Source organism: Montipora foliosa, chromosome 9 (genome assembly GCF_036669935.1).
Source record: "Montipora foliosa isolate CH-2021 chromosome 9, ASM3666993v2, whole genome shotgun sequence".
NCBI lineage: Eukaryota > Metazoa > Cnidaria > Anthozoa > Scleractinia > Acroporidae > Montipora > Montipora foliosa.
Window position 1 is genome coordinate 38,563,459 of NC_090877.1, and position 15,000 is coordinate 38,578,458.

Below are 15,000 nucleotides of genomic sequence, written 5' to 3' on the forward strand. Positions count from 1 at the left end.
TAAGTCATAATTGATATATCGATATATAATAACCAAAACCAATCCTAACCTGACCCTATTTTTCTCTAGATTTAATTTAGGCTCCAAACAAGTTCCTCATTATATCATAGTGCATATTCAACCATTGTAGGTAAAATGAGAATCACCAATTTAACCTAGGGAAAAACGGATTTTACCGGCAACATGTTGGTTGTCTCTCGATAAACGAGGAAGACTTTACGTTGCGCTCCAAAACAATGTACATGTACTAAACTGCAAAAAATAGAAAGTAAAATAATGTCAGCGGTGTGAACGCATGTGACTGCGTAGTCCAACTGCGGAGGCACAGAGTCGATTGCAGATTTCGCATGGAATCCCTTCTGTTGGTGGGGCCGATGACGCAGCTCTATGTCGACGCACACGGGCTGCTGAAAGGCGTTGTCGGCGGTCTTTTTCAAAGTTGTTAGCAGCACTTCTTATTGTCACTCGCCAGCCCGATCTGTCCGCTGCAGATGTTTCCAGTTCCTTGGGATGAACACCTGCCCATTTGAGGTTGGTTTTCAAATTGTCCTTGTACCTCTTCTTTGGGCGGCCCTGTTTACGGTGGCCCGACACCAACTCACCATAGAAGAGCTGGCGTGGGATCCGAGTTTCATCCATCCGGATCACGTGGCCAGTCCAGCGTAGTTGTGCCTGAAGGATTTTAGCTTCAATGCTGGTAGAATTGGCTCTGTCAAGGACTTCTTGATTTGTGACCCGATCCTGCCACCGTATCCGCATAATTGATCGTGATGATCGTGTGTGGAACTGTTCCAGCTGTTTAACATGTCTGCGGTACAGAGTCCATGTTTCACAGCCGTAGAGCAGTGATGAAATAACTACAGCGTTGTAAACTTTGAGCTTAGTTGCAAGGCGAAGGCCTTTGTGCTGTAGGACCTTGGTGGGGAGTCTGCCAAGGGCCTGGTTTGCTTTCTGTATCCTGGTTGTGATCTCTTTATCCAAAGAGCCATCATTGGAGATGATGCTGCCCAGGTATCTAAACGACTCGACGTTCTTCAGTTGTGTGTCGTCGATAGTGATAGAAGGTTGCTGAGGAGAGCTTGCAGGCGCAGGCTGAAGGAGAACCTCGGTCTTACTGAGACTGATTGTCAGGCCGAACAACTTTGCAGCTTCCGAGAACTTGTCAGTGATTACCTTCAGATGGTTTTCCTTATGGGCCATCAAGGCACAATCATCAGCGAACAGCGCCTCAATTAGGAGTCTCTCCAGTGTCTTCGTTCTCGCTGAGAGGCGTCTCAGATCAAACAGTGAACCGTCCAAGCGGTATCTGATGTAAATACAAAATTCCAGGTCTTTAGTAGCGTGAAGTAACACCTGGGTAAAGAACAGGTTGAAAAGCACTGGTGCGAGCACGCAGCCTTGTTTTACGCCATTTGTGATGCCGAATCTCTCAGAGGGTTCACCGTCTACTATCACTTCTCCTGTCATGTCGTCATGGAATTGTTGGATGAGCTTAACGAATTTTGCCGTACAGCCGAGTTTTCCGAGAATGACCCATAGTGCCTCGCGGTTGACAGTGTCAAAAGCTTTAGTGAGATCTATAAAAACCGCATCCAAGAATTCTCGTACTTATCTGCCATTCTGAATATCATGTTTGTGATGATCAGGTTATACTCTGTGCACTTGCTCAACAGCAGGAGGCCATTAGCATTCATTTTGCCAGTGCCATGTTTGCCACGTACTCCTTCCCACTGATTGTGATCACAGCCAACTCGGGCGTTAAAATCGCCAAGAAGTATTAGCTTATCATTGGCAGGGATAGAGTCCAATACAGAGCTGAGGTTGGCATAGAACTGCTCAATTGCCTCTTCCGTGCTAGTTAAAGTCGGCGCATATGCACTGATGATTGTTGCATGCCGATTGTGGCTGAGCGGCAGGCGGAGCTTCATCAAACTTTCATTGATACCAACAGGCAGGGTAGGGAGTTGTTTCATCAAACTTGTTTTGATGGCGAGGCCAACCCCATGTATCCTGTCCTCGCTTTGAGTCTTTCCTTTCCAAAAGAAGGTGTAGCCACAGGTTGGTTCTGTAAGGGATCCTTCATCTGCAAGCCGAGTTTCACTTAGGGCCGCAATGTCAATGTTGTAGCGAGATAACCCTTTTGCAACGAGGGCTGTTCTCCTTTGGGGTCTTGCTGAGTCATCTTTGTCCATGAGTGTACGAATATTCCATGCTCCTAATGTGAGTCTTTTCTTTCTCAATTGGATTCGACCGCATGTGTAGGTGATCTGCCAACCGCGGTTAGCTGGCCAGATGATGTAGGGCAGGCAATTTTTAGGCCACCTTTTCTAGGCTTCTCCCTTGCTAGGGTGAGCAGTGCTGTCCTAAAAAGGGCTGCTCAGTCGCCCAGGATGCTGCCGGACTTCTCTGGTGCCCCGGGTACAGAGAAGAAGGACCACTGGTCCAAGGCCGCCTACGTGCAGGATCATGACTACAACTGCCAGTGGTCACCTCCACCTGTTGCTTTGCCATTCCCCCATCGCCGCAGGACTTGGTTTGGGATGAGTGGGAATCGTGGATGACTTGATGAAAGATGAAATGCGATGTGACTGGGTGTTGAGATGGGATGATGGAGGTGCGCAATGTGACCTGTGCGTGAATGATATTTTAGTGGAAAAGCCGTTGCACGAAGACAATCCCACTCTCTCGGCCTTGAAAGTCAGAGTCCAGTGGCACGGAAACATTGTTACATCTGGGGACAATCTCGGCTGCAGTGGATGGCCATGCCTTACTATGTGCTCTAGCATGCCCTTCGCATTCCACACTGCGTTGCTGAACCACCTTCATTGCCGTTGGAAAAAAAAAAGTCTCTTCCGCCAAGCTCACTGGGACAGACTTTGAATTCATTCGGGTGAGCAACGTCCTAGGTAGACAGCTTACCAAAGCTAATGAGCTCTACCTACCCAAACCGTTACCCTGGTCAAGGAGGGCTAAAGGTGTACTGGCACTTGCCCAAGGTGCCCACCCAGGCTAGTGGAGGGAAGGAGATGCCTTACTGCTCCATTCTAGACCGGCTCCAAGCAAGGCCTAGCCACTGCCCCAACCGATGATGATGAAATATACAACATACACACCTTGCAATTGGGCAAATGTATGTACTGTCATCAATTCTCGACCCTTCCTGTTCACTGTTAGCAAAAGAAAAATGGTTTTACTGAAAAATTCAAATACATTCCTATTATGCAAGAAATGTAAGACGTTTCAATTACTTTACTGCAAAACTAGTACTAAACAATTCTCCGCGCTTTTTATCAAGGTCATTAGTTTTTACGATTCTCCTAATTCTGATGTTGTTTCTGGCAATTTTCTTGCCTACTTTTAAGAATAGACTTCAAGCTATTTATTTATAAATATTATTAATGTATAACGCAGTTGTTTATTGTTTCCTTCGAAATTCATGCTCGCTGAAGATTTGAAGTGTAATCTGTCTAGTTTTTGGCCTTTTATTCTACCGGATTGTTTCACATTTTTGGCATGACATGCGTTGAAATGACTTTTGGCACATGGAAAGATAGCTCAACCCAAAGTGAACGGTATCCGCTTTTTAATTTCTCGGAACAACTGCTTCCGTTTTCGGTCTAACACAACATTTCATTGAAATTCATGACATGCATAATTACTGTGAAACTCGGAAGACCGTGAAGTCCAAAAATAATTTCTAGAATGTTAATTGTCTGTATTGTGATTAATAAGGTGAAACCCACAATAGGATACCATAAATAATCATAGCCGAGTTTCGCAGTAAGAGTTTGATCATAGTTAATAGAGGGGACTGGTTTGGAAGCTCGGAAAACATCAAAGGAGCAAACAAAGATGCCAAGATTTAGGTTGGAAAGTCCACGACCGTGCACAATCTTTTGTTTTGCGCTCATACACTATGCATGAATTACGTAACCAACACGTTTGTATTGGTTAGTTCCTCAGTAAGGAGTAAACGACTATTGTGTTTTGTGCACGGTCAAGGCCAAAGAAAAGAACAAAAACCTATAGCAAAGAAATTTGTCGGGTTTCATAACCATTTCCCTCTATTAACTATGCTGGAGGTCTTTTAAGGTGGCAATCCCACTTTTTCATGATCTGTCAAAGTGCAGGAATGTTCCACCCTTAATTAATTCAATTAATTCAATTAATTCAATGGGTATCAGTAGACTCGGTTGTGTCAACAATATCGACTTCCATTATGAAAAGAGTGGAAGAAAAGAACTTTAGACAAATCGTCTTTCTTTTTTGCAACAATTGACAAACGGCTATTGACAGCTTTATTCTACTAAGACTAGCCTGCGATCAGGCTCCCAGTGGTTCGACGTACACTGCTCGAATGCGCAGCCGACACCGCGGCAAAATGAGTGCGCATGCTCTGCTTCGAACACATTTGATTCGATTTGATTCGAGCTGTTGAGCTCTTTCTTTTTGAGTTTATTCGGCGGTGAAGGAGAAGTTCTTTTGTACCTTTTGATGATCAAGATCTCACGCTCAACATGGACTCGACAGAAAAACTAAACAGTAGTTCCGAGTTGTTTCCAACGAGAAAGTCAAAAGAGGTAAGCTTATTTTAGGCATGAAATATTTATTTGTTGATGTCGTTTTCATGAAAGTTATCTTTGCCAAACCATGTTTGCTCGTGTTTCGGTCACACCGTTGAAGACCTAAAAGTTGTAAATTTTACACTGATAACATTTTTCGTTTCCTGTTTTTCACTTAAGGGCAATTCCTCTAAAAACGCTGAGGGTTTTGACACAACAGAAGTTTTAACCTCTGACATGTGATACAAGAGCCATGAATTTTTCTGTGACCTGGTTGTCCACAGCAAGAGCAATGGTTTGTCTGGTAGATGGTGATGCTCTCTCTTTTCCAGCTCTGTGTTGCATTGCAGGGCACACTAGGTTGTGGTATGACTAAATTTAATTGATCTCTAGATTTCTGTTCATTTCATTGTCCCAGTCATCTGACCTGAAGAAATTTTGTGGAAAGTGTTGATATCTGGCTGGCTGTCATTTTGACTGTCATTAATTTTAAGATGTGAGCAACTGTTTTTATCTGCATTGTTTGACAAAACCTCTTATTAAGGGAGTCAGTTAAGTTGTTTAGTTTTTTTATAAAAGGATCTAATTACAAATAGGGCACAGATTTCCATGTTTTTTCAAGTATCTTAAGTGACATCTGTGCATGAAAATGACCAAGTGATAATACTATTATTGTTTTATTTTGATCAGTTTCCTGTTGTTTCTTAAACTTGTCATTTATTCTTATTCCAGTGCTTAAGTCTAAAACTCTTGCTGGTGTGTGTGTACTGATCTGGTCAAACCATGCATGGCACTCATTTTGCCGCGGTGCCGCTAATATGGACACCGTGGCAAAATGAGTGCGCAGGCTTGACCCACGTGCGAATCGTTTCCACGTGCGAGGGACTGGTACCAATCAAATTTGCCATAGAAACAACAGTGCGGCAAAATGGCGGCAATTTAAATTCTCTGTGTTTGTTTTCATTTTGCAATGATAAGGACAACACTACGTTGATAAGGTTTAAATTTTGAAGAGAGCTTCCTGAAAGACTAATCTTCCCTGTGTCTTTTCAAACCAAAAAACTATAGTTCAAACCAGGAGAATTTTTACCTTAAATTCGAGTGCTAGAGCAAAAGGACGAAGTTCGTAATGTTATTAGTCGCAATGGTCTCTGTGTTGGTAAACTTCTGGGAGGAAAACTGTGCACTGAGAAGTAAAACACGGGCTAAACAACTTTGCAAGGACAGAATGATAATTCCTTCTGCGAAGATGGCTTATGTTGCTTCTGTTGAACAAGGAAATCGTCTGTTTGTTTCATTGGAATCATTTGAAAGTGAGAAATAAGCTTAAGTTCTTTTCATGCCGGCATCTCACTCATTCAGCAACTTGGATAAGTCACTTCCCTGCCCTCCATTCTCATATTTTACAACATTAGTTACTTTTACAAGACGAGGCCATAAAATAAAGAAAATAAGTCTTAATTTTAAGACAGGATTGCAAAAAAGTTTTGAAACTAAGTATAAATTTGACTCCAATGCTACTCGATGTTTCCCTTTTACTTGGTATTTGGTAGTGGCCCATCGTTGAGGATATTTTTTCAGCATTTTTCCTGCAGCTGTTACAAAACTTTTTGTCCTGTCTGGTGACTGTAATTTTTCTTCCAGCTTCGTCAATCAGCTTGTAGAGCCTTGCTGGGATGAGGGGTGGGCAGACATGAGAATCATGATCATGAAACATACAAAACATTCACGTGCATGTGTTTGGAAAATACTAATTTCACTTTTGCATGCATTGCACTAGCACAAATCCAGTTTAAATTTTGCACTATGTGTAAAAATACTGAGAGAGGAATGTAATGATACATCCAGCAAGATTAGAGGCATTCTGCTTCATACTCTAAGATTTTAATATGCACAACTGGTCCAGTTTCACTACCCGATGATACTACCCACAATGGCTCTATCTGGACCCACAATGACTCTATCTGATTCATTTTCAACACCAACTACCACAACAACTACTATGGTATGTGTTACCACAAAACACAATATATAGTAACTCAAATATCTCTCTAATTTTATTGTTGTAAGTACCGTATATTCATTATTAACACTATTACAAGTAGAAGCAGTCTCAGACGTTAATATCAAAACCCATGCTCAGCAATAGAAAGACTAGAATAACATAAAGCTGTAGTAATGAAAGTAAGACAGTTTACTTGAATCAAAAACCAAATTATATTTGCTTGGTCAAACATTGAATTAGAGGGGTGTGACAAGTAAATAATTACTGTCCCTTTTCTTGACAATTTTGAAGAGCTGTTTGGAACTCATCTTGTATTAATTACTGACATGCTCACATCTGTGATGTTTAATTTGCAGTAATACTGTTGTCATCATGCATTATCTCATGCAGGAAAAAGTGAGAGATGAATAACAACCCTGGCTTTTTTTCATCACAAAACCACTAAAATATTCAATGCTGAACTCCTCATCACACTCTCTCATAACAATCTGGAATGTTGCTTGCCATGCATGATTTGAACAGATCAGCACACACACACCAGGAAGAGTTTTAGACTTAAGCACTGGAATCAGAAAAAATGACATGTTTAAGAAACAACAGGAAACTGATCAAAGTAAAACAATAATATTAATTATTAACACTTGGTCATTTTCATGCACAGATGTCACTTAAGATACTTGAAAAAACATGGAAATCTGTGCCCTATTTGTAAAGATCCCTTCCTAAAAAAATAGGTCCCTCGGGGGACATGTGCTTATGGGTAACGAATGTTACACCATTAACATTGTCTGTGTGATTGTTGACATGTTTTTGTAATGGGCATTCATAATGAATGCTTGGAATGCACGAAGAGCATTGCAATTACGTTTTTCAGATAAACATTGCATGTTGCTACTAGCTGTAACAGTTACAAAAACTGAGTGAATTTCGAAGGAAGAATGGATGCATTTATAGTGAAAATAGAGAAAAAACGAAATAATGAGCGAGAGGTAGTAAGGTGTGCAAACAGTCATGATGGAATCCGGCAGTTGGTGATCTGTTTGAAAATCAAGGTCAAGGCAGTGCCTTTCTTGGATTTGTTTTTTATTTTTTCACTCCAGAAGAGCACTGGTAATTCTCAAGGTTTAATACGTTTGTCAAATATAGTTGTTTATCAGATGAAGAAATTACAAAACATCTTGAAATTCGAAAATATCTCCATCTTGTGGCAGGAAAATAAATCTGAAAGCTCACTGGAGAGGTCTTAACTACATTTCCACTCCAAAGGAAGGCGAGAGGTAGTGAGGTTTGCAAAGAGTCATGATGGAATCCGGCCGTAGGTGATACTGTTTGAAAGTCAAGGTCAACGTAGAGTTCCTTTCTTTAGATTTGTTATTTATTTTTTCACTCAAGAAGAACACTGGTAATTCTCAAGGTTTAATTCGTTTGTCAAATAATTCTGTATCACGGGCGATGTACAAAGCGAGAAAACAAATTATGAGGACGTCACTTGATAGCATCGCTATTTTTCCGCGAAAATTTTTTGGCTTAGATAAATCACAATATTTTCCCCGGAAAATTATTTAAAGGTAATTTCGTGACCTTTCTGGTGTTAGTTGGTCTTGGTTTTTAGCAGGAATTTATATTTTAAGTTTCTGCAAAATTTCGGCATTGATTAAACATCTCGATCTCGTCATGCCAAAAATATTGGCACATGTCAATCATGCACGCGATCTTACACTCACTCACTCAGACAGACAACCCCGATGACATTGTGCATTACGGGCTAGCCCGTAAGCACAAAAACTAAACAACTTAACTAACTCTCTTAATAAGAGGTTTTGTCAAACAATGCAGATAAAAACAGTTGCTCACATCTTGAAATTAATGACAGTCAAAATGACAGCCACCCAGATATCAACACTTTCCACAAGATTTCTTCCGGTCAGATGACTGGGACAATGAAATGAACAGAAATCTAGAGATCAATTAAATTTAGTCATACCACAACCTAGTGTGTCCTGCAAAGCAACACAGAGCTGGAAAAGAGAGAGCATCACCATCTACCAGACAAACCATTTACTCCTGCTGTGGACAACTAGTTCACAGAAGAATCATCGGCTCTCGTATCACATGTCAGAGGTTAAAACTTCTGTTGTGTCAAAACCCTTAAGCGGAAAACAATGAACGAAATATGTTGTCAGTTTAAAATTTACAACTTTTAGGTCTTAAACGGTGTGACCAAAACACGAGCAAACACGGTTTGGCGAAGATAACTTTGCTTTCTTTCATGGAAACGACATAAACAAATAAATATTTGAAGCTTAAAAAAATATGCTTACCTCTTTTGACTTTCTTGTTGGAAACAACTTGGAACTACTGTTTAATTTTTTCTGTCGAGTCCATGTTAAGCGTGAGATCTTGACCATCAAAAGGTCCAAGAACTTTTTCTCTACCGCCGAATCAACTCAAAAGCGAAGAGCTCAAAAGCTCGAATCGAATCGAATCGATTTGTGTTCGAAGCAGAGCATGCGCACTCATTTTGCCGCGGTGTCGCTAATATGCATACAGACTATGAATATGCGCAGATGTTTTTTCTCTCGTGTCCTATAAAGGTTGTACGAACAAGAGGACTGACATCATTGCTGAAGTCCAGCAGCTGTGGCGAAAGCGAAACTGATCAAACCATACAGGATACTTCCAAAGTAAGGACTCTCTAGAGGGTTTGAAAATTCTAACTTTCGAATAGAAGAATTCATGGAACGTGCTGCTCAACGTTCTCGAGAAACACTTCAATACTGGGTGAACCGATTATTAGGCGGACATTTACTAGAAGGAGATGCCCAGCCAACTTTGCCTCAAGGACCGATATCATCCTGGTCGGTACAAGAAATAAACGATGCCACCGCAGCAGCCTTCTCTGTCATCTCTGGTGTAAAGATCATCAGCGAAAAAGATGTTCAAAAACAGCGTGCTCTAGGCAAGACAGTGACGCCACTCCAGATTAAGGATGTCTTCTATGGTCAACTAAACACTTCTAAGGTAATGGATGAAGAACAACATCCGTTGTACTACATCCCAGATTCTGCTTACGATCCACAGCACGACTGCGACTTTACAAACTACAAAGGAGACGACACTCGTTGCGTCAGAGGGAATTATCCTTACAAACGACCTGCTGGATGGAGCAGAAAGGCCATCAACGTTATTAAAAAGTACGAGGATGATGTCTGGCTTGGACAAGCAGGTTGGAGGGACCTATCTTCACCAGGAGAATGGCCCGTATCTTACCATGGCACTAAAATATACAACGTCCCCAGCATTGTAAAAGGTGGTTACGATACCAGCAAATGTGTTCGACAAGCCCTTGGTCCTGGTATCTACTCCACACCTGAGTTCAAAGTAGCTGAGGGTTATGCCGAGAAATTCACCTACAAAGGTAAAGACTTCAAATGCATCCTGCAAAACCGAGTCAATCTCAAGAAAACGGAAGCGTATAAAACAGGTCGTGGGATATTTTTCGTTACTCCTGATGTGAATGATATCCGTCCCTATGGAGTGTGTCTTAAGAAGATCTGAATGGTGCTATTTTGGAACGATTACTCTACTGAATAACAAAGGTTTTTAACTTAAAAGGCAAGCCACTGACGTCTTAGAGTTTAGCTGGGCTTTCAGCTACTTTATTCACTGTAAACATTGCAAAATTCGTTAATGCAATACCTCTAGATAGCACAAAACAAATTTGTTATGCTAAAATAATAGAAAACAGACTGGACTATCTGTTATTTCCATATTATGGAAAGCGCCGTTTATGAGAATCCGAGGTAATTCTAAGAAAAGCCAGAAATTCTGCAGCCTACATGTCAACAAACAACGAACTGTTTTTTGCATATTTAATGCGATGGGAGATAAGACACTTTATTAATAATTTGGCGCTTAATAGAAAAAGGAGATTTTGTGAATTTTTACTGAGAATTAGTTCAATGGGAACGAGAAATAGAATCACAAATGTTTATCAGAGTCCGTTCACCAGAGTCCGCGTGTAACCTTTGCTCAGTCAACTACACGTGACGATTTTGTAGTTTTTCACTTTGTTGAGTAAACGGTGAAGAAAAAGCAAGGTAATCTTTCTCGAAAGGTACATTAAAAACTTTCTATTGTATTTCCTTCATGAATTATTAACGAGTTTTTGAACTTACATGTAACATGGTCAGAAGTTATTGTATTGTAAATTAAGGAGGCTCGACGCAGTTTCAACGCCTCCAAGTGACGCTCTTATTAGAAGGAACGGCACCACAACGTTGTGTCATGTGTTGGGAATATTTTGGTACCAAATAAAAGACGAATTATTGCTGGACAAGTTACAGTTATTATTGTGACATATGTCACCATGGCAACGGACAAGCCCTGTTAAAACACCCTCTATTTTGTCTTTAGTTTCTTATATCTCAAAAACGAACTGAGTGACCCCCATTTTTTATTTCTGAAAAGTAATCAGAGTGCTAAGATGAAACTTTCTGCAAAGTTCAAAAAAATTCTGTCAAGTGGATTCAGAACCACCTTAATTTTGTGACTTCATTAAGGTAGCTCTGAATCCTCTCGACAGAATTCTTTTTAACTTTGCCGAAATTTTCATCGTGGCCTTCTAATCACTTTTCAGCAATAAAAAAGGGGGGTCATCCAGTTCGTTTCTAAGATATGCGCAACTTAATCCAAAATATAGGGTGTTTTTGCTGGGCTCTCCCGTTGTGAAGGTAACGTATTACACCACAATAATGATCACATCTTGTTTGGAAATGATCGTTTTTTCATATGGTACCATACCATTGCTGTTACGTGATACAGTGTTGTAGTGTCATTCGATCTAAATAGAGTCTTTTAAGTGTTGAAACCCTTTCGAGCCTCCCTTAAGTCATGAAGCCAGACTCGAAAATTGACCTTGTTTTATTTCGTCGCGCAATACAGTTGGGTCTACAGAGTGCATTAATTACAGCTTTACAGTAATATTATTGTGACCTTGAAATCTGATAGGGAAGGCAAAAAATAATAATAATAATGAAGAATTAGAAGCAAAAGATTGCGGCATACTTGATTGATAAACCTCAGTGTTTGATGAGCCCCACTGATTAGTAGCTAACCAGTATGAAGCCGTCTCATTATTTTTCTGCTTGAGTCAGATTAGGTTAATAGCTTAATATCTTTAACTTTACAAAATGATTCGGAAAAACCGAAAATGCAAGTTTTTTGTTTAATCACAGCATATTTTCATATCAGGAATAGTTCACTCATATTTATACTGACATTCACGATTTCATCCGTTAATTTCCATCCAAAACAGGCAGTACGTGCTTCAAGATAACTGCTGTCTCATAAATTAACCCAGAAGCTAGTATTTAGTATTTTAGATCTTCAAACCGATTATTTACCCATCAACGCAAATAGGGCGTAATATGCGGACCAAAAAAGGAAATGTTTTTGCCTAATTTCTTGGATGGGGATCTATGGGCGAATTATGTAATAACACATTCTACAGGCAAACTGATAAATGCACGTTAAATACATGTTAACTCAGGCTCCATGACTAATGGATTGTTGTGAAGAAACAAATTAATTTTTAGACAACTCAGCAAATGATGGAACACCGTATCCAAAGAAAGTATACATTACGAGTTTGTAAAACCAACAAAACAAATGAGTTGAAATGTGTACAAATTTAAGAAAGTGATGGCTGATCATTAAAGGGAACCTCCACTATAACAACAAAATAACTTTAAACCATAGAACGTAATGTTACCAGTTAAAATTGCGAAAAAAATGAATTTCAAAAATGCTTGATTCCCGTGCGGCGCCATCTTGAATAATTGTGACGTGTCGTGGTTGCCCTATTGTTCTGACTCAAAGAGAGTGTTTTTCTGGAACAATAGGGCAATCACGGCACGTCACAATTATTCAAGATGGCAGCGCCCGAGAATTTTGAAAGCCAAAACAAGCGTTTAGAAATTCACTTTTTTTCGAATATAAACGCTTTCATTGGAAAAAGTTTGATCAATTAAAATCGGTAAAATTATGTTCTGTGGTTTAAAGTTATTTTGTTGTTTTAGTGGAGGTTCCCTCTAAGTGATAATGTAGATAAACTCCATTTTGCAGTAGTTGTATTTTTGAACGGAACCCAGTGTCATGATAACAGGTGGTTTGCAATCAACCCCTAGAGACAAAGATACCAATGCTGCAATTCACAGTTGCTGGTGGACAAACAAAAGGAGCTAATGAGAGATCTTTTGTTTTCGTCCACCATCATGGCGACGATGACGTCGCCTATTGCATTGGCAGTGCCAGTGGTGCTAGTCTTCTTCTGATTCATCATCAATCAACACAATCAAAAGCTCCTCTTAATTGTCACTAGCATGTGGTTCTTCTTCATCTGTAGCTGTCGGTGACTGAGATGATTTATCCAGAAGCGCGTAGTTCTTTTCAATATACTCTTTGAGACGGCTAAGAATCGCTCCCTGCCGTTAGGGGCGTTTCGCGCGGTCGGGAGCAATGAGAGGCGGCTGTATTCGCAGGCTATTGCTGTCGTGAATTGTAAACGTAGCTCGTCGGTGTATCTGTAAACCTCTCATTGCAAATTGAAGATGTTGTGTCAACTGATCTTATTCCTGTTTTAAAGGCGTAAATTTACTTAAGCTTTGTTTCAGCGATTTGTCCGAAATGAGATAAAATGTCCCCGAAAATTAAGCGTCCGAACTAAAACGCACGAAATTTTTAGCAAATATTTTTCACATTCATACCAACGTGTTTCTATTGTTTTTGGCCCTACTGCCTCAATATTTGCTGAATATTTGATATTTCGAAAATGACCTATTAAAACATAGTAGGTGCTTTCCACTAAGCCAAAATTTCCGGAAATTTCGGGCTGAAGCCAAATGGAAAGGTCCGTTTGGGTTCGGTCCGACCGGAATATTTGGGACCACCTCTGGAGGTCGGTCCGACTGAAACGTGCCTTTCCATTTACAAAATTCTCGTTTCCAGTCGCAAAATGTCGGTGGAAACGTAAATGGAACGATTCCGTCCGGTTGTAAATTGACTTTTGATGAAAAATGTCGCCACTGGTCTTCGACCTAATGTTCAGGCATAATAGCAATCACCCAGTATTTCCCTCTTCATAAACGTTCCAGATGAATCATGTCATCTAGGTGATAAGGCAGCTGGAAAATGTTTCGTCCCCATTCATGTTTTAATCTTAATGTTACAACTGTAAGCCTGGCTATTTTTTTCCATTATTATGAAATTACAAAAACACGCTTTCGTTTCCTTCAGAACAAAAAAGAAAGGATAACAAAGATCATTAACCGTTGACAGCCAGACACATTCTGTCAGACTGCCAACCACACTGCACAGCTGATCCCAGCCGTCTATGAGTTTAACAGAATCCTATATGTCAAGTCAACGTATAATTTCATTTACGATTTCTTTGGCTCACCAGTTAGGACAAGGTTTGGTGTCATTAGCTCAGCAGCTATGGCAACTCGTACCTTATTGGTCCAGAAATGGCGATTCTTCTTATCCACGTTTGGCAGAGGCTGTAAAAACCAAAGAATTGAAGATTACAGATGAGAAAGATAAAACCCCTTCCATCTACAAAGTTCCTCTGAAAGAAGAACTTGCCCTAACCGAAAAGATCATCTCCAAACAATATTTTGGTGAGCCAGGAGAGTTTGAAGAGAAAGTTCTCCTTTTGGTTGGGGCAACTGGCGCTGGGAAGAGGACTCTGGTTCATGCCATAGCAAACTACATCATAGGAATTAAATGGGAAGATAGCTTTCGATTCAAGGTAGTCACAGACGAAAGTCAGAAGAATTGTATAACTGCCTACACATTCTATCCCACGGATGGTTCAGCTTTGCCATATAAATTGACCGTTATCGACACCCCTGGATTTGGAAATCCTGAAGGACTGGAGGGAGGCAAAGTCATCACCAAGAAATTACAACAATTGTTGTTAATGTCACCACCAAATGGTATTGATCATCTGAATGGCATCGGTTTTGTCATCCAGTCTGGAATGGCCCGTCTTACACCAACACAGGAGTACATTTCTGCGTCCATCATGTCCATGTTTGACCTTTCCCAAAATATTTTTACGATCGTAACTTTTGCAGATAGCCAGAAGCCCCCAGTGGTACAAGCGTTAATGGACGCGAACATTATGAACCGCGAAAAACATTACAAATTCAACAACTCGGTCCTGTTTACAAACAATGAGGAGAGTGAAGCAAGCTTTGATTCTGTTTTTTGGAAGATGAACTGTCAATCCTTCAAAGCCTTTTTTGCCGATTTTGCGAAAGCTGACAGCGTCCACATCGACAAAACTAAGGAGGTTTTGGAAGAACGTGAAAAAGTGCAAACGGCACCGGAAGGTCTAAACAAACAACCAACCAAAGGTCTTGACAAGAT

At 40.4% G+C, this 15,000-nt stretch overlaps 2 protein-coding genes and 1 pseudogene across 7 annotated transcripts in view; 2 read left to right on the forward strand and 1 right to left on the reverse strand.

Annotated features, from left to right (window-relative positions):
- LOC137969475 (uncharacterized) overlaps window positions 1–12,216 on the forward strand; it is a 22,996-nt gene extending 10,780 nt beyond the window's left edge. For 3 of the 6 annotated variants that reach the window (XM_068815726.1, XM_068815724.1, XM_068815725.1), the window contains one exon: window positions 9,162–12,216. In XM_068815726.1, the coding sequence (XP_068671827.1) occupies window positions 9,304–10,125 (822 nt within the window). In that variant the 5' untranslated portion in view covers window positions 9,162–9,303 and the 3' untranslated portion in view covers window positions 10,126–12,216. Of the gene's footprint in view, window positions 1–9,134 lie in introns of all 6 variants that reach the window. The other 3 variants (XM_068815728.1, XM_068815727.1, XM_068815729.1) reach the window with 1 other exon arrangement.
- On the reverse strand, window positions 1,578–2,192 carry LOC137971816 (craniofacial development protein 2-like). The gene has a single exon (XM_068818576.1). The coding sequence runs from the start codon at window positions 2,190–2,192 to the stop codon at window positions 1,578–1,580; it is 615 nt and encodes a 204-aa protein (XP_068674677.1).
- Window positions 12,217–13,981: 1,765 nt separating the features above from the next.
- Window positions 13,982–15,000, forward strand: part of LOC137971817 (uncharacterized) — a 7,424-nt pseudogene continuing 6,405 nt past the window's right edge.